This window comes from Somniosus microcephalus, chromosome 3, assembly GCF_052327205.1.
Source record: "Somniosus microcephalus isolate GS21.2 chromosome 3, FLI_Smic_1.0, whole genome shotgun sequence".
NCBI lineage: Eukaryota > Metazoa > Chordata > Chondrichthyes > Squaliformes > Somniosidae > Somniosus > Somniosus microcephalus.
The window spans coordinates 91,713,202-91,733,540 of record NC_140989.1 but is presented as its reverse complement, the minus strand read 5'-3'; the positions used below and the strand labels follow the sequence as shown (position 1 = coordinate 91,733,540).

At 44.1% G+C, this 20,339-nt stretch overlaps 1 protein-coding gene across 6 annotated transcripts in view; it reads left to right on the top strand.

Annotated features, from left to right (window-relative positions):
• The window catches only part of asb3 (ankyrin repeat and SOCS box containing 3), a 95,572-nt gene that overhangs the window by 14,357 nt on the left and 60,876 nt on the right, over nucleotides 1-20,339 (top strand). For all 6 annotated transcript variants that reach the window (XR_015077505.1, XM_085981324.1, XM_085981326.1 and 3 more), the window contains exons 2-4: nucleotides 5,604-5,808; nucleotides 14,540-14,698; nucleotides 17,653-17,765. Coding sequence is in view for 5 of the 6 variants with exons in the window: in XM_085981324.1 (XP_085837450.1) it covers nucleotides 5,604-5,808; nucleotides 14,540-14,698; nucleotides 17,653-17,765 (477 nt within the window). In the remaining variant the exon portion in view is untranslated. The remainder of the gene's footprint in view (nucleotides 1-5,603; nucleotides 5,809-14,539; nucleotides 14,699-17,652; nucleotides 17,766-20,339) is intronic.

Sequence of the window (20,339 nt, the reverse complement as noted above, 5' to 3'; positions counted from 1 at the left end):
GTCCAAGTAACTCTCCCCCCTCCCTGATGTGTCTCAGTGTTTGAAGCTCAGACTCCAGCTCTTCAACACGGAGCCGGAATTCCTTGAGCAGCCAACACTTACTGCAAATGTGATCACCGTGAGCATCAATGGTGTCCACCAGCTCCCACATATTGCAGCAGCAGCAGCACATCACCTGATCTCCCATTCTATGTAATTAAATTTATTAATATTATTCTTAAATACCCTCTGCCCCGATTCTAGATGATGAATATCGCACCTTAGAAACTATAAACCACAGAGTTTAAGCTTAAAAAGAGAGAAATACTCACCAACCAATCACTTACCCGCTTTCTGGTGACGTCACACTTGGATTACTTTTTACCTCTCTCCTTCTGAGTTCCAAGATTGGAGATTGGTACGCCTTACCTGGGTCTCGGGAGCCTTTATACAGCCGCTCAGCCCGCGATTCCCGCCGATTCTCGCACTGAGGCCTTACCTGGGTCTCGGGAGCCTTTATACAGCCGCTCAGCCCGCGATTCCCGCCGATTCCCGCACTGAGGCCTTACCTGGGTCTCGGGAGCCTTTATACAGCTGCTCAGCCCGCAGTTCCTGCTGATTCTCGCACTGAGGCCTTACCTGGGTCTCTGGAGCCTTTATACAGCCGCTCAGCCCGCGGTTCCTGCTGATTCTCGCACTGAGGCCTTACCTGGGTCTCTGGAGCCTTTATACAGCCGCTCAGCCCGCGATTCCCGCCGATTCTCGCACTGAGGCCTTACCTGGGTCTCGGGAGCCTTTATACAGCCGCTCAGCCCGCGATTCCCGCCTGAAACCGGCACTTCCGATGTCCCTACGGGTATGTACACAGTGCGTACACTCCCATAGGGATTGGAAATTACGGGCCAATATGTTTTTTTGTTTGATATTCCTAATTACTTACTCAAATTGCGACCATCTCTGCCATAACAAGTTGGTAGGGTTGCAAAATTCTGGGAATTTTTGAAAGAGGAAACTTTCCATGGGAATTTTCAAGAATTTATGGGAATTTGGGGAATTTATGGGAATTTTGAGTTTTTTTGCACACTGATGGTTTTTGTCTCTGACCCTTATATTATCTTTATCATCAAAATAGACATACTGTTCCATACAAATAAAAACAGGCTTTCAAAACTTTATTTAGGTTATAATTTTGAACTTTATTGAACCCCCACAAAAAAGACCCATCTAAAATAAAATAAAGAGCGTCAGCTTATTTAGCCTGTAATTTGTCCTTATTTTGTTCTACTCATGAGTCTTCTGAGCCTTCTACTCATCATTGCTCCTCCTGATTCTCTGACTCTGGCTCTGACGTGTCCATTTCCTCCTCTGTGTCACTGTCTAGCTGTGTGGTGGACACTTCTGTATCTGGCTCAATAAGTTGTAGGTTCGCCCGGATAGCCACCAGTTTCTCCACTCTCTTGTTAGTCAGTCTGTTGCGCACCTTTGTATACGTATTCCCAAAAAGTGACCAGTTTCGTTCAGAGGCCGCTGATGAAGGTGGGATTTGGAGTATCACCGATGTGCATCTCAGGCCCTGTCACCCATTGCAAAGTCCCTTCCACCAGGTATGTGCACTGATATGCTTGCATGATTCCCATATCCCGTCCCCATTCCAAAGACCTTGCTTGGTAGAGAACTTTGCCAGACTACCTAGAACTTTGCCCATGTCCAGATTGAGGTGGCGTGAGAGGGTAGAAATCACACTAAGCACTGTTGATCTGTTCTCCAGAAAGTATTGGTCTCCCAACATGCTTTGGGTTCAGCATGTATGCTGCAGCATGAATCGGCTTGACACAAAATTCTTGACGCCTCTGTATGAGTTGAACAATTGCCTTCTCCTCTGTTTGAGCAGCAGGGATGTGGGTAGGGCAATGCTGATTTGTTCTTTTAAATCAGCAAAAAGCCTGAGAACATCTGACAAGACAGCGTCATCACCTTCAATCTGAGCAATTGCAGATGCTACTGGTAAGAGTAGTTTAAGGCTGCTAACCACTCTCTCCCAAAACACATCATCCAGCAGTATTTTCTTGATGGTGGTTTCCATATCCCCAGACTGGGATATTGCCATTTCTTGCAGCGACTCCTTACCCTCCAGAAGGCTGTTGTACATGTAATACCCACTGGAAATGTTATGTACGCTAAGTATGGTTATCAATCTTTAACTTAGACACTGTATTATCATTGTTATAAATCCCTGGGTTAAAGTTGCCCATTTGAAGGTACGGCAAGAACTTTTAAGGACACAATGTGACTAAGAACAGACTTTCCATAATTCTGCACCAGTATCAACTGTTGCAGACAGTGAGGCTGCGCAGTCTCCAGGCAGAAACCCCAGGAGGAAGGGGTGGAGTCGGGTTTTTCGAGCGGGAAACGAGAGCGACTGGAAGAAAAGAGGGCAGGAGCTCTGAAAAGAGGGCTCAGGAGGCAAATGGCTGCCGCATCCCGTCCCGGGCTTCCAAACTCGGCCGCCGCCCTTCGTATTAGTAGCTCTGCATCCAGAACTCAAAGTGGGATTCAGTGATCGTGAAGAGAATTCAACGAAGGGGTTCGGAGTCGTAAGTCTTGCAGACATTATACATACCATGAGCTCCAACTTAAGCGCGCCAACGAAAGAGTGCACTCGAATTTGGACACGGGGACAGTCCTTTGAATTCATGTAAATGGAGAATGTATGTTTATTATGATAGAGTCATTCTAATGTATGCAAATGTCTAATTTAGTTCATTGACCTGTAATCTTCTTATACTGTCTGATGTTAAAACTATAAAGTAAGATGGTTAGAATTAAGCCATTGTAGTAGTGATCTCCTTACTGGACTATAGAATACTGTCTACAACAGAGACCACATCTCACATATATCTAAAAGAACCGTGAAGGGGTTACATACATTATGACAACGTCACCCCATCTAGTGTTGCTGGGCAGCTTCGGTGTGGTGTTCTTGTTCTTTGCCGTTTGCTTGGAGTTGTAGGTTGCTGCAACTACCTGTTTTCCCCTGACATACTTAACAACTTGCTTGGCTCTCTTGTACAGTGTTGTACAGTGTTTCCATGGTTCTCAAATCCATGATGTCCTTGAGGAGCAGGTTGAGCCCATGAGCTGCGCACCCAATAGACGTAATATGAGGGTAGGCCTCCTCCACTTGAGCCCAAGCAGCCTTCATATTCGCAGCATTGTCAGTAACTACTGCAAAGACCTTTTGTGATCCAAGATCGTTGATGACCGCTTTCAGCTCATCAGCAATGTATGTGTCTGTTGTCCTTCGTGTCTGTGCTCTTGAAGAACACTGGGAGAGGAGTGGAGATGATGTAGTTTATGATGCCCTCCCCTCGTACATTCGACCACTCATCTGAGATAACTGCAACACAGTCTGCCATCTCTATCGTTTCTTTGAGCTTTCCTTGGACTCTGTTATACTCAGCCTCCAGCAAATAAGTAGACAAAGCATGTCTGGTGGGAGGACAGTATGCAGGACGAATAACATTGAAAAATCTCTTCCAGTACACATTGGCGGTGAGCCTGTCGCATATACAGCTCGAGCAAGGCACTCATCTGCATTCTTCTGGCTATGGTTATCCATTGTATCAAAGAACCTTCCAAGTGGGCCAGGAGTTGCTGATGATAAGGAGCCTGATGCTGAATGTGAACCATCATCTTCTTGAATGGAAGCAGAGGAACTCTGGGCTGACTGCTGTGAACTTTGAGTGAAGCTGTTGCATTTGGATAAATGCTGCTGCATCTTTGTGGCATTCTTTACATATGGCTTTGTACAGTGTTTGCACTTGTACACAGTCTTTCCATCTTTAATGCCTGGGGTAAAATGCTTCCACACATCCGACGGTAAACGTGGCATTGTTCTATGCAGAGAAATAAAGGGCATTCGTCTCTCTGTCGAACTGCGGTCGATCAGCACGATTGCAACAGGGTGAGTAAATTTTTCCTGATGCTCCATGTGATGGAAGCATGACCTGTGCACGCACGATGCTACATCACCAATAGAGGGAGCTAATCGCTCATCCAACGAATCGGACATATTTGTTCACAGTCACACACAAAACTTGTAATTATTAAAACAAGCCAAGTAAGAAGATAAACATATATTGATTAGGAAATTCCTTAATAGTTAAGATTCCATCTCTGTTAGTAATTTTAAGAGAGGACCTGTGGGGAAAAAAAATGAAAGAAATACCAAAAAAAACAATATTATGCTAGCATGTGCTTTTTGGGGCAAAATTCCCAAGCTAAACTTCCCGTGGAAAATTTCCGGAAATTTACTGGAAACTTTCCACCCATTCGCAACCCTACTGACCTGCTCACTCCAGTGTTACAGAATTAAAGGGCCAGGATTGTGCAGTCAGTGGCGAACGAATGTCACTCGCCGTTCATTACACTTACACTTATACACAGACTTTCTATGGGCTTTTGCATGGGACGTTGTGGTAATTAGAAATCCAAAACAGCGTGGCACCCTCTACGAGGGATCTGGGACCTGTGTGAACAGGGAAAGCAACAGTGTGTCTCCTTAACCATTCAGGTTGACAAATCCTTACTGAGGCATGCAGAATCTGAACCAGGAAGTGTAAGTTAGAATAGTTAATTCAATGCCAAATTAAGTACACAACAATGACCCCTTTAATTTTTTTTGGGTGCGTGGCCCTTTTAAGGGTCTGTGCGGCCCATTCAAAATACCGGCATGCGTGGTTTTCCCCGTTTAAAAGTTGATGAGCCGGATGCACGGGAGCTCCAAAGGGAACATTGGTACTGAAAGCGAAATAAAGAGTGGGAAAGAAAAATGGCAGAGAGAGAGAGATAAAAGACAGAAAGAAAAAGTTAAAAAAATTTACATTAAAAAATGTTTTTTAAATCTCCAACAATAATTAAAATCTGAAGGAATGAGACTCAACACCTGTAAATGTTAATTTTCAGTGCCAGAGAGGTGGTTTGGCAGTAATTAAGACTTTTCACTTCACTTACACTTGAATGGACAAGCCCTAACTTTTTCTGGCGCGTTTAGTGGGTATCTATTATGTAAGTAACCCAACTTCACACCGTTGCATGTATTTGAATGTTGTGTCTCGGCCAGATACTGGTATAGCTTCGCTTCTGGAGGAGCAGGGCAACTTGGACAGCAACTTTCCGATTTCTGCATTTAACTGCGCATGTGCGGTCTCCGGAAGTTGCTGTCCAATTTACTCTTTAATAACGGTGAGCACTGACAGTCGCATTGTTATTTTTACCACAAAATAGGGGCCAAGATGTTCTTTCCAGGCAGAATCCAAGGTTGGAAGGACAAAATCCGTAATTGTAATGCTGGATGTGTTCCATAATACGAAAAAAATCACATACCCATCATTATGCTTTACTGAAATGTTAGTGATATACTGGTCTGAAAAGTAGTGCTCTTTCAAAGATACTTTTATTAAAATGTCTTGCCCTAGCATGTTTCTTGTCTCATAGTCCCTAACCTTGTTTATAAAGTCAGCTTTGAATATTTGGGTGCTAACTTTCAAGATGAATTGTGTAGAAGTGATGTAACAGCTAACATTTTCTGAACTCAATTTAATTTTCTTGCTTTATTAATTCAGCTCTGGAAAATGGACTTCACTGAGGCATACTCTGATACCTGTTCATCTGCTGGATTTGCTGCAAGAAAAGGAAATGTAGAACTTTTGAAAGCCTTGATTAAAGCAGGTCATAGCCTTGACATTGCAGACAACCGTGGTTGGTGTCCAATCCATGAAGCCGCAACTCACAAATCGTTGAGATGCTTGAGGCTTTTAATACATGCAGGTACTGTAAATGACTAAGTATTTATACAGTTATTGTTGAAATAAGACCTGTTCCTGACACACAAACAACCAACCTGACTAATTGCTTGAACATTACAGTTGGAGGCATTGTTCAGTTAGTGTCATCCTGGTGAATGTTGACAGCTATGTACCATGATCGGTGATCAGGCATTTTGTATATAAATTGTGTCTGGGCTGTGATATCTTTACAATCCTTAAAGTCTTTTGTAAGAAGTCAGAATGTTGCAGGGTGGCACCTTCCATTGAAACCAAATTAGGAAACATAGAGGCAGAAATTCCGATCCCTACAGGTGAGTACGCGCTGTGTACTCACCCGTAGGGACATTGGAAATGCCGGTTTCAGGCATGCACTGCGGATGCGCTGGAAACCGGCATTTGGAGCAGGGCCTCTGCGGGTGGAGAGTTCCGTTTTTTGGAGACCCTCCGCCCGCAGAAAACACTTACAATTCTTGTGCCTGTCCAGGCTAAGAGTTGAAAGTAAAAAAAAAAAAAAAAAAATTTCCACTGATTTATCATTTTAAAATACTTTAAAGAAAGGTAAGTTTATTTTAGCCCCGTTTAATTATTTTTTCAAAAATTTACATTTTTGTTTAAAATAGTTAATTTATGTAATTTAGTCATTTTAAAAATGTGATTTAAAATTTTTTTTTATTTGAAGTTTTACTTATGTTTTGGGGTTGATCTCTATTCATAGATTTGACAGGTCTGCCTGTCAAATCTATGAATGGAGATTCCCTGCTCTGATTGGCTCCCCAGGGCCCACGTGATCCCAGGGACGCTGCGAACCACCTGCACCCCTGGGATACGTGGGCCCTGCACACCGGCAGTTTGAAGAGACACAGCAACGGAACTCTGCGCCTCCCGGGAGCCCTCCGGTCCAGGCGGAGATTTTTCCAAATCGCAGCCCTCCGCCCGTGGGAGGGCTGCGAACGGAATTTCTGGGCCATACTTTTTTTCCTTGATCAAATAAAAGTAGTTGTAAACCCTTTTCATTAAATTGTAAAATTGAAGCATAATAATTGCATATAATTTAGTGGCTTATACTGTGGTGGTGTTCACAGTAAATTGGAACACACACTCTTTTACCTGTCTTATTTGTCTTTGTGGTGCTACTTCTCCGTTTGTCTTTTTTTTTCTTTTTTGCTTTTCTTTTGCCCTCTCTCCCATTCTCCCTCTCTACTTGTTCCTGGTTTCCTGTCCTCATTATGGATGATTCTGTTGACATCCTGGCACGATGGAAACTTGGCTCATGATCAGAAAGTTCTATGCCTCCTTGAGGAAGGATCCCCACCAGCCCTGCCCAAAATGTTGTAGTGGCAGCTTGGCCCTCATTATCAAGTTCATCATGGCCTCTTCACCCACCCGCCCCCCACCCAGCAGCACCTTCTCGTCCTGTTCAGTATTTCATCCTTTAATTTTATTCCATCCCTCACACCTCTTAACATCCTTGTTGCTTACTGCACCCCTACACAACGTTCCTTATAAGGTGTGCGGCCCTGCCAGTCCTGTGCAGCCCGGGACCGGCTTTTTCAATGTAAAATTTTGTGCATGCTGAAAACTGTGAATGGGCTGTGCAGCCCATTAAAGGGGCCACGCACCCCAAAAAAAGGGAACATTGCCCCTAGATCAACTTCATCCCATCTCTCATCCCTGAGTCTCTGTGGTCTTCATCCTTGGTGATTTCAACCTACACCGCACCTTCCTAAGCCCCTCTCCTCTGATGTCACTAACCTCCTATTTTCAATTAATCTCACTCTTGATATAAATTCTCCTACCCATTTCTTTGGGCACCCTCTTGACCTTGTCCTCTCGTGGCCTTTCTGCACCAAGATCTCGATCACTGACTAGGCAATCTGTGAGCACTTGTTTTCCTTACCACCCGTATAGATCTATTCTCTTCCATTCCCACTATTCTCACCACCTGATCACAAGGAAAAAACTCTTCCCCAACTTCCTCAAAATTTACTCTGAAATTCCCAACTTCCATGACTAATCCACCACCCATCACAGCACCTCTGTTGCAGTCAGTCTGCTTAATCGCTCCCTCAGCTCTGCCTTCACCACCCTTGTTCCTAGTAAATCAATCACTGTGTCCCCGCCTCTGCCCGTCCCCGTGTCACTCCCCTGGTTCAGCTCCTTTTACTTGTTCAAGTCAAAGGAATGCCAGCTTAAACGTGCCTGGAGCATAACTGGCTTCCTCATTATTCGGCAGAACTACCTTGCCCACATAGAAACATAGGAGATAGGAGCAGGAGTAGGCCATTCGGCCCCTCGAGCCTGCTCCGCCATTCAATGAGATCATGGCTGATCATCCAAATTCAGTACTCTGTCCCTGCTTTCTCCCCATATCCCTTGATCCCTTTAGCCTTAAGAAATATATCCAACTCCTTCTTGAATATATTTAATGAATTGGCCTCAACTGCCTTCTGTGGTAGAGAATTCCATAGGTTCACCACTCTCTGGGTGATGAAATTCCTCCTCATCTCTGTTCTAAATGGCTTACCCCTTATCCTTCGACTGTGACCCCTGGTTCTGGACTCCCCGACCATCGGGAACATCCTTCCTGCATCTAGTCTGTCCAGTCCTGTCAGAATGTTATAAGTTTCAATGAGATCCCCTCTCATTCTTCTAAACTCCAACGAGTATAAGCCCAATCGACTCAATCTTTCCTCATACGTCATTCCTGCCATCCCAGGTATCAGCCTGGTGAATCTTCGCTGCACTCCTTCCATGGCAAGAACACCCTTCCTGAGATAAGGCGACCAAAACTGCACACAATACTCAAAGTGTGGTCTCGCCAAGGCCCTGTACAACTGCAGCAAGACATCCTTGTTCCTGTACTCGAACCCTCTCGCTACAAAGGCCAACATACCATTTGCCTTCTTAACCGCCTGTTGCACCTGCATGCTTACCTTCAGCGACTGGTGCACAAGGACACCCAGGTCTCGTTGCACTTCCCCTTCTTCCAATCTATTGCCATTCAGATAATAATCCGCTTTCCTGTTATTGACACCGAAGTGGATAACCTCGCATTTATCCACGTTATATTGCTTCTGCCCAATCACCCAACATGTCCAAATCATACTGGAGTTTCTTGGCATCCTCCTCACAGCGTACACGCCCACCCAGCTTTGTGTCGTCTGCAAACTTGGAGATATTACATCTAGTTCCCTCGTCTAGATCATTAATATATATTGTGAATAGTTGGGGTCCAAGGACCGATCCCTGCGGTACCCCACTAGTCACTGCCTACCACTCGGAAAAAGAGCCGTTTATTCCAACTCTTTGCTTTTTGTCTGCCAACCAGTTCTCTATCCAAGTCAATACCTTGCCCCCAATCCCATGTGCCTTAACTTTACACGCTAATCTCTTATGCGGGACCTTATCGAAAACCTTTTGAAAGTCCAAATGCACCACATCCACTGGTTCTCCCTTATCTATTTTACCAGTTACATCCTCAAAAAATTCCAGTAGATTAGTCAAGCACGATTTACCTTTTGTAAATCCATGTTGACTTTGTCCGATCCTGTCACTGTTTTCCAAGTGCTCTGCTATTACATCTTTTATAATGGATTCTAGCATTTTCCCCACTACCGATGTCAGGCTTACCGGCCTGTAATTTCCTGTTTTTTCTCTACCACCTTTTTTGAATAGTGGGGTAACATTAGCTACCCTCCAATCCATGGGTACTGTTCCAGATTCTATTGAATGTTGGAAGATGATCAGCAATGCACCTACTATTTCTAGGGCCACTTCCTTAATTACCCTAGGATGTAGATTCAGGCCCTGGGGATTTATCGGCCTTCAATCCTGTCAATTTCCCTAACACCATTTCCCTACAAATACTGATTTCATTCAGTTCCTCCCTTTCATCAGACCCTATGTTCCCTGACATCTCTGGGAGGTTATTTGTGTCCTCCTTTGTGAAGACAGAACCAAAATATGTATTTAATTGGTCTGCCATTTCTTTGTTCCCCATTATAAATTCCCCTGATTCTGACTGCAAGGGACCTATGCTTGACTTCACCAATCTTTTTCTCTACACATATCTATAAAAGCTTTTACAGTCAGTTTTTATGTTACTCTCATACTCTATTTTCCCCTTCTTAATTAACCCCTTTGTCCTACTTTGTTGAATCCTAAACTGCTCCCAATCCTCGGGTTTACTGCTTTTTCTGGCCAATTTATATGTCCTCTCCTTGGATCTTGTGCTATTCCTAATTTCCCTTGTTAGCCACGGTTGAGTCACCTCTTTTGTTTTATTTTTATGACAAACTGGGATGAACAAATTCTGTAGTTCATCCATGCGGTCTTTGAATGTTTGCCATTGCCTATTCACCGTCAACCCTTTGAGTGACATTCCCCAATCAATCCTACCCAACTCGTGCCTCATACCATCGTAGTTTCCTTTATTTAAATTCAGAACCCTGGTCTCTGAGTCAACTACTTCACTCTCCACTGTAATGAAGAATTCGATCATATTATGATCGCTCCGACCCAAGGGGCCTCGTACAACAAGATTGCTAATTAATCCTTTCTCATTACATAATACCCAGTCTAAGATGGCCTGATCTCTAGTTGGTTCCTCGACATATTGGTCCAGGAAACCATCCCGTATACATTCTAGGAATTCCTCCTCCACAGTATTGTTACTAATTTGGTTAGCCCAATCTATATGTAGATTAAAGTCACCAATGATAACTGCTGTGCCCTTATTGCATGCTTCTCTAATTTCCCTTTTAATGCCATCCCCAACCTCCGCATTACTGTTTGGAGGTCTATATACCACTCCCACTAACGTTTTCTGCCCCTTGGTATTTCTCAGTTCTACCCATACAGATTCCACAACATCAGAGCTAATATCCTTCCTTACAATTGTGTTAATCCCCTCTTTAACCAGCAATGCTACCCCACCTCCTTTTCGCCTATCTTTCCTGAATATTGAATACCCCTGGATGTTGAGTTCCCAGCCTTGGCCACCCTGGAGCCATGTTTCTGTAATCCCAATCAAATCATATTCGTTTACCTCTATTTGCGCAGCCAATTCATCCACCTTATTACGAATGCTCCTCGCATTAAGACACAAAGGGCCAGAAATTCAGTGGGCTTTGCGCCCAGTTTCCGGCCAAAGAGGGCTTCTGCGCCACTAGAGGAGCTTGCGCTGATATTCAGCGCCGCGTTAATGGCGACGGTAGCCGGCAGCGCTGCGCCGACACCGATGACTTCATCGGTGTGCGCAGTGCCCCGGTTCCGCCCCGCTACCGGCCCGACCCCCATATTTAGTTGCGGCCGCCTCTTCCGCAGCGGCCGCAAACAACGTTCAGCAACCGGGGCCGTCCTGCAGCCTTATTGGGGTGAGTTAAGGCGGAGGTGCGGCCGGCTGCTTTTTCGGCGGCTGCCTGCCCGCACCTCCTTCCCCGGCCTCCTCCACCCGCCCCCCCCCCCCCCCCCCCCCGCGGCATTGCCGGCTGCTTTCCGGGAGCCCGGCACTTCTCCGTGGTGCCGGGCTCATTTGCCGGCACTAGCGAGCGGCGATCTCGGAGTTGCAGGCACCTCCCCCTTAAGAGAAGGAGGAAGGCCTGCAGTACCGCAGCCTGCTGCTCCGCAGCGGGTGGCGCTGCAGCACCTAGCGCGCCGAAATTCAGTTTCAGCGCCCCAAGCGGGGGTGGCCACACCCTTGAATTGCGGCCGGCTTCGACTTGGGGCGCTGAAACTGAATTTCCGGCGGGTGCACGTGGCTCCGCGCGCAGCGGTAACTTTTGGGCGCAAGCGAGCTGGCGGGCCCAAAGTGAATTTCTAGCCCAAAGCCTTTAGGCTTGTTTTTTTAACGCTCTTAGACCTTTTAGAATTATTATTTACTGTGGCCATGCATTATCGTGCTTCATTCTCCTCAGCCAAAATCGCCTACTACTTCATGATCATCCTGAAGGGTAAGGATGAATCTGGCTCCACTTTTTCATGACCATCTACTTCCTTAAAATCCTGTTCGCTCACCTCAATTACCAAATGTGAGGAGCTTATGGACTTCTTTCATCTTCAGGATTGAAATCATCTGTGCAGCTGCCTCTATTGCTTCCTCCCCTTACTCCTACCTACTTTAGCCCAGGACCCCATTTTTTTCAGTTTCTTGCTTATCTCCTCCCAGTTCTTTCAAAGTTCAACTCATCCATTGGACCCGCCCCCTCCTTGCCCCTCAACGATCTCCCTACTCAACTCCCTTGCCTGGCTCCCTTTCCTTCAAAAGTGTTATCAATTACCTTCAACATTGACACTTTCGAACTCCCGACCCATCTCTAACTTCCCTTTTCTCTCTAAGGTTCTTGAATGTAATGTTGGCTCCTAGCTCTTTGCCTATTGCTCCTGAAACTCCCTTTGCTATCGATTACATTCCACTCCCCAGATACCGTCTCACACTGAACAAGATGATTTGTAATTTTGGTACCCTGTTTGGCCCTGAGCTGAGCTTTAAATCCACATCCTCGGCGTCATCATTCCTTCCACCGCTGCAATATTGCCCATGTCTGCCTCAGCCTCTCCGCTGTTGAAACCCTTATATGTGGCTTTGTTATCTTCAGACTCAATTAGGCTTAAAGTTATCCTTGCTGGTCTCCCATCCTCCACCCTCCATAAACTATAATTTAATACAAACTTTGCCAAATGTATTCTGCTCCAGTCTTTGCTGACCTACACTCACGCTGCACCCCAACACATCAAAATTTAAAATTCTGTCCTTGTTTTAAAAATTCCCTTCATGGCCTTGCTGCAACCTATTTCTGGAATTTCCTCCATCCCGATATCTCTTCCTCTGGCTCCAGCCTTCCGTGCATTGCACCTTCTTTTCAACCCCCCCCCCCCCCCCCCCCCCCAAGGCAATTGGTGGTAGAGCTTTCAGCCATCTTGGAACTCCCTCGCTACTTCATCTCCCTCTCCACCTTTAAAAAGCCTCCTCGTTATCAAGTTTTCAGTCACCCCTCCTAATCTCTCCCTTCTTGGCTCAGCATCCATTTTATTTGTGCAGCAGCTTGGGACGTTTCTTTATATTGGAAGTGTAAATGAAAGTTTTTTTTTCATTTTCTTGTCTGCTGTTGAGTTTGATTCTTGCGCTGTACTTGCCGACTGTAATTGCAATTGGGAAGTAGAAGAACCGAAAATAGCAAAAGTTGATGAGAAGTTGGGTAGGCGGCTGGTGAGGGTTGGGAATAACTCTGGGTCAGGGCAGCCCGAGAGTGATTTTAGGAAGGCGTTTGACAAAGTACCACGTAGAAGGCTGGTTAACAAAATTGAGGCTCATGAATAGGTGGGTCAGTGACGGCTTGGATAAGGAATTGGCTTAAGGACAGAAAACAGCGAGTTGTGGTAAATGGCTGTTTTTCAGACTGGAGGATGGTCGACCCCAAGGGTCAGTGCTGGGGCCGCTGCCTTTTTTGATATATGTAAATAACTTGGATATTGGAATAGAGAGTAGAATTTCTAATTTTGCCAATGACACCAAACTTGGGAGTGTGGTAAACAGTGAGGATGATACCAATCGACTGCAACAGGACATAGAAAGGCTAGCAGAATGGGCAGACAAGTGGCAGATGGAATTTAATATGGAGAAGTGTGAGGTGATGCATTTTAGCAGAAGGAACAGAGAGAGGCAATATACACTTAATGGCACAGTTTTAAAGAATGTACAGGGACAGAGGGACCTGGGAGTTAATGTGCATAGGTCCTTGAAGGAGACGGGACATATTGAGAGAGTGGTTAGCAAAGCATATGGGACCTTGGGCTTCATAAATAGAGGTATTGAGTACAAAAGCAGAGAGAAGTTATGCTGAACCTTTATAAAGCGCTGGTTAGGCCACAAATGAAGTATTGTGTCCAGTTCTGGTCACCACACTTTAGGAATGATGTGAAGGCCCTTGAGAGGGTGCAGAGGAGATTTACCAGAATGGTTCTGGGGATGGGAGATCTTAGCTACAAGGACAGGTTGGAGAAGCAGGATTTGTTTTCATTAGAGCAAAGGAGGTTGAGGGGTGATTTGCTAGAGGTGTACAAAATTATGACGGGTTTGGATAGGCTAGACGGGGAAAGGCTGTTCCCACTAATTGATGGTACAAGGACTAGGGGACACAGATTTAAGGTTTTGGGCAAGAGATACAGGGGGGACATGAGGAAAAACTTTTTTACGCAGCGAGTGGTGAGGACCTGGAACTTGCTGCCGACGGAAGCGGAGACACTCAATGTTTTCAAGGGGAGACTGGATAAGCACTTGAGGGAAATAAACTTGCAGGGCTACGGGGATAGAGCGGGGCAATGGGACTGACTGGATTGCTCTACAGTGAGCTAGCGTGGACTCGATGGGCTGAATGGCCTCCTTATGTGCTGTTGTGACTCTATGACTAAACTAGGTCAGGTTGCAAAGCTATCCTGCCTACTTACCTGCTTGTTCACTCCTGTGCCGGTCCAATGTAAGTGCTTCTTGGCCTGTTCTTGAGTGCAGCAATTACTCGCCTGCATGAGTGCCTCCGGCTTGATGAGATGTGAAATTGGAGAGTAAGGGACAGCAGAAGGTGGAGGAGTGAAAGTGTGAAGAAAAGTGAAAAATGAAGGAGGAGAGCAAGAGAGAGTGAGAAGTGAAGTACGAGAGTGAGTTATGTAAGCATTTGTAGAGACTGTATCTTTATTTGAATGAAAAGTGCTAATTTTTTGTTTGTACTTTCCTCTAGCTTCGTCGACTCCATGCATAGAATTGAAGACCTTTGAAGGTGAAACAGCGCTGCATCTTGCTGCCAAATGTGGCCATCTAAAAATTGTTCAGATTCTGCTAAAGGCTGGGGCAAATTCGAATGCCATCACTAATGAAAATGTAACACCACTTTTTTTAGGTAAGACACTGAAAACATAGATTTTTGGGCCATAATTTGCTGTGGAAGGGCATCTATCGGTGTCCGCTGTTAGACTTGCCCTTGCACTTTTAGGTTTTTAAATTTTTTGCTTGGCAAGTTGCTGAAAGTGCGAGCTGATAACATTGGAGCGAGTGAAACCAGGCATCCAGCACCGGAGTGAACAGGACAAGCAACTGTGTATCTCCTTAACCAATCAGATTGAAGGATTGTGAAATTAACAGTGCATGGACTGAGAAGGAAATATAAATTAGAGTGAGTGAATTCAATGTCAGATCAGGTATAGAAAGAGAAATAGAGAGGGAAAGAAAGATTGGATTGAGAGAGGAAAAAAAAGAGACGGAAAGGAAAAGTTAAAAGAAAAGTTTAAAATTTGACTTTTTAAAATCGCCAACAACAAATAAAATCTGAAGGCATGAGACTCTACGCTTGTAATAGTTAATTTTTAGTGCCAGAGAGGTTGATTGGCAGTCATTAACACTTATCACGTCGTTAAAAGAGACGGGAATGGGCAAGACCTAACTTTCTGTGGCGACTTTAGTTCGCACCTACTGTGCAAATTCAGCAATTTCACACCATTCAATGCATTTTAATGCTGAGGCAGATGGCGAGCTGCTGTTTTCGCAAAGCTAATTGCAGAGCGGCGCAACTTGGACAGCAACTTTTGGGTATTTGATATTAACCGCACATCTGCCCCATGCCTGAAGTTGCTGTAGCATTTGAGCATAATTAATGGATTTAAATAATTGATTATATTAGTTCTGTATCTGTTATAATTTGTATTTTTCATTAAGTTTAAAGGAGTTCAATTTCTTTGAGCTTCTTCGGCTCCACTCGTCCATTTTGGAGGTGAGAGCAGCATAAAATTTGGCCTTTAACTGCCTGGAAAACTGGCTGCAGTTGATGATTTTCTTTTTAAAACAACCAGTCAAGGCTCAGAACTCTGAAGATTAATCTGATCACAGGTGTGACCAGGATAGTCTTCAAATACAATTTTCTTGCATGGAGACTTACTGCCATTAGATGTGTTACATGGCGCTGTCAGTCTGATAGAGCTGGGATGACAATTTGTCCACAGCAGACCATAGTTTGATTGATAAACTTCTTAACTTGGTATTGTCCTGGGATGAATAAAATTTGTACACTTCAAAATATTTAGCATATTCTATATGGAGAAGCCACCTCTTCATTCATTTTACAACTTGTGCATCAATTGATTCTTCATTTAAATACCTACACACATTGTAAAAACTAGCCTTGATAGGTCTGAAGCAAACACAATCTATGAATACCCACGTTACGACATTGCAGTTGGGTGGCACTACATGTGGTCTCCTTCTCCTGTGTCATTTAAACCCACAGCACTTGCATTTTAGTGTCGATTAATTTTTTCTTCAGTTTTTCATTGGTCAACTGGGCGTCTTGACATTTATTTTTATTCATTTATGGGATGTGGGCATTGCTGACGAGGCCAGCATTTATTGCCCATCCCTAATTACCCTTGAGAAGGTGGTGGTGAGCCGCCTTCTTGAACCGCTGCAGTCCGTGTGGTGAAGGTATTCCCACAATGCTATTAGGAAGGGAGTTCCAGGATTTTGACCCAGCAACGATGAAGGATCGGCGACATACTTCTAAGTCAGGATGGTGTGTGACTTGGAGGAGAACTTGGAGGTGGTGGTGTTTCCATGCGCCTGCTGCCCTTGTCCTTCTAGGTGGACGAGATCGTGGGTTTGGGAGGTGCTGCTGAAGAAGCCTTGGCGAGTTGCTGCAGTGCATTTTGTAGATGGGACACACTGCAGCCACGGTACGCCGGTGGTGGAGGGAGTGAATGTTTAAGGTGGTGGATGGGGTGCTAATCAAGCGGGCTGCTTTGTCTTGGATGGTGTCGAGCTTCTTGAGTGTTGATGGAGCTGCACTCTTCCAGGCAAGTGGAGAGTATTCCATCACACTCCTTACTTGGGCCTTGTAGATGGTGGAAAGGCTTTGGGAAGTCAGGAGGTGAGACACACGCTGCAGAATGACTAGCCTCTGACCTGCTCTTGTTGCCACAGTATTTATGAGGCTGGTCCAGTTAAGTTTCTGGTCAATGGTGAGCCCCAGGATGTTGATGAACATTGTTGAATCATATCCCTTCACCATATTAGAATCCAAGCTACTGAGAAATCTACTTAAGTACAGAGCACACTTTCTCCCAGTAAGAACACATCACAGCTTGCCTTAGTCCAGCAATCATAGGCGTCGGTTGGCAGAGCCAAAGCTTATGGATCCCAAGTATGCGCATGGGTAATAAAACAGGGGTGTCTCCCTCCCACAGAAGCAGTGTCATTAGTCAATCATTAGATAACTGACGAGCATGTTTTTTTAATCAATCTCTCTTTTTCTTTCTCTTTCACATGTGTCCCTCCTAAACCCCTCTCCTTCCAGGACTGCACAGAATAAGCTTCTGGGAATGAATAGGATGTGCCAGTGCAATCAGTTAACAATGAAAGTGCTCTTTGTTATGTATATATTTGGGGCACATTGGGTTACAGCTTCAAAATACAAGATCTATTCTAAATAATAAAAGTGGGAAAAAATAGCAGATTCTTTAAACAATTTATCTGCAGCTGTAAAAGAATCAGCTCACAAAATCAGAAGGAGTCGTAATGAGCTATGAAATAAAAACAGAAAATGCTGGAAATATTCGGATCAGGCAATATCTGTGGAGAATGAAACAAAGTTAACGTTTCAGGTCGATGACCTTTCGTCAGAGCTATGATTAGTTTATGGATACAACATCTCCATTTTATACCAGGAATGATATCTCAACTGGATAATATTTAAGCATTCCAGTTATTTCTTCACATAATGTGATCAGTATTTAAAATGCGTCTGTTTATCTTGTATGTATTAATATGACTACAATTTTGATTGTTTTCATCTTTCCATGTTTGAAGCTACCGAGAAAGGCCACATAGCTGTTGTAAGGACACTGCTAAGACATGGAGCAAGGATTAATGGGTCCCATTCTGCATGTTTATGGAGTGTTGTGCACCAGGCTGCTTATCAGGTACTGTGACATTCATTGTATATCTCCATAGGGAAGGAGGAAAGGTTTAAAGCAATGTTAGTGTCATCATGAATACTAGTGGAATGTATTAATTTTGTTTTTCATTCTTGGGATGTGGGTGTTGCTGACAAGGCTGGCATTTTGGTCCTACCCTAGTTGCCCTTGAGAAGGCGGTGGTGGGCCTTATTGTACTGCTGAAGCCTATGTGGTGAAAGTGCTCTCACAGTGCTGTTGGGTACGGAGTTCCAAGATTTTGACCCAGCGACAATGAAGGAATGGTGATATATGTCCAAGTCGGGATGGTGTGTGACTTGTAGGTGATGGTGTTCCTATGCACCTGCTGCCCGTGTCCTTCTACATGGTGGAGATCGCTGGTTGAGGCGATGGTGCCAAAGAAGCCTTGTAATATATAAATCTGAAGTATGTATTCTAATATATAGCGTAGTCAGGGGTAAACTTTGTGTGGTAGGTTTTCCTCTCATCTGCACCTTCGGAACACGGTTTCCAGATGCAAAGGAGGGAAAAATGGATGGAGCCTTGTTCGGCACGGTCTTTACCCCTTTACATTGTGTGAGAATTTCCTGGAGATCCCCTGATTTTGCGGGGGGGGGGGTGCGCGGGGTGGCAGCACAGAGCACTTGAGCCTGAAGCAGGTGCAGCTGTGTATATCACATTGTAATGAGGCAGGAAGGGCCTAAATAGCATCATATCTCATTTTTCTCTCTGAATTTCAGTTAGGTGCCCAGAAGAAGCAGGCAGTAAGGTCTTTCTCTTGGTCTTGCTCAGATCAGAGGATCCAAGCATAACCTGGGTGCCACCTGGAGGCCAGCTGGAAAGTAAGCCCTTCCTTCAACTGGGCCATGTTTTTGAACAGCAGCCAGAAGGTCTTGAAGCTGAAAGCCGTTGTGGAACCAACCAGGGAACAGGCTACATTAGATCTTTTATTGTGTAATGAGACAGGGTTAATTAGTAATCTCATAGTAAAGGATCCTCTGGGGAATAGTGATCATAATATGATAGAATTTCACATTGGGTTTGAGAGTGAAATACTTAAATCTGAAACTAGAGTCTTAAACTTGAAAAAAGCCAATTACATAGGTATGAGGGGGGAAGTTGGCTAAGGTAGATTGGGAAATTAGATGAAAAGATATGACAGTAGGTAAGTAGTGAAAAACATTTAAAGGAATATTCCAGAATTCTCAATATACATTCCATTGAGAAATAAAAATTCCACGGGAAAAGTAATTCATCCATGGCTAACTAAAGAAGTTAACGGTAGTATTAGATTAAAAGAAGAGGCTTATAATGTTGCAAAGAATAGTAGTAAGCCTAAGGATTGGGAGAGCTTTAGAAACCAGCAAAGGATGACCTAATAATTGATTAAAAGGGATAAAATAGAATATGAGAGTAAACTAGCAAGAAATATAAAAACAGATTGTAAGAGCTTCTACAAGTATGTAAAAAGGAAGAGAGTAGCAAAAGTAAGCGTTGGTCCCTTAGAGGTTGAGACAGGAGAAATTATAATGGAATAAGGAAATGGCAGAGACATTAAACAAATATTTTGTATCTGTCTTCACAGCAGAAGGCACAAAAAAATACCAAAAATAGTGTGGAACCACGAGGCTAATGAAAGTGAGGAACTTAAAGTAATTAAGATCAGTAGAGAAAAAGTACTTGAGAAACTAATAGGACTAAAAGTTGACAAATCCCCTGCACCTGATGGCCTACATCCTAGGGTTCTAAAGAGGCGGCTGCAGAGATGCATTGGTTGTGATTTTCCAAAATTCCCAAGATTCTAGAATGGTCCCATTGGATTGGAAGGTAGCAAATGTAACCCCGCTATTCAAGAAAGGAGGGAGAGAGAAAACAGGGAACTACAGGCTAGTTAGCCTGACATCAGTTGTCGGGGAAAATGCTGGAATCTATTATTAAGGAAGTGGTAATAGAGCATTTAGAAAATTTTAATATGATCAGGCAGAGTCAACATGGTTTTATGAAAGGGAAATCATGTTTAACAAATTTATTAGTGTTTTTTGAGGATTTAACTAGCAGGGTAGATAAAGAGGAACCAGTGGATGTAGTATGTTTGGATTTCCAAAAGGCATGCGATAACGTGCAACATAAAAGGTTGCTACGCAAGATAAGGTCTCTCAGGGTTGGGGTAATATATTCGCATGGATAGAGGATTGGTTAACGGACAGAAAACAGAGAGTAGGGATAAATGGGTAATTCTTAGGTTGGCAGGCTGTAACTAGTGGGGTGCCGCAAGGATCAGTGTTGGGGCCTCAGCTATTTGCAATTTATATTAATGACTTCGATGAAGGGACTGAGTACAATGTATCCAAGTTTACTGACGATACAAAGCTAGGTGGGAAAGTAAGCTGTAAGGCGGACACAAAGAGCCTGCAAAGGGATATAGACAGGTTAAGTGAGTAGGCAATAAGGTGGCAGATCGTGCATAATCTGGGGAAATGTGAGGTTATTTGTTTTGGTAGGAAGAATAGAAAAACAGAATAATTTTTAAATGGTGAGAATCTATTAAATGTTGGTGTTCAGAGAGATTTCAGTGTTCTC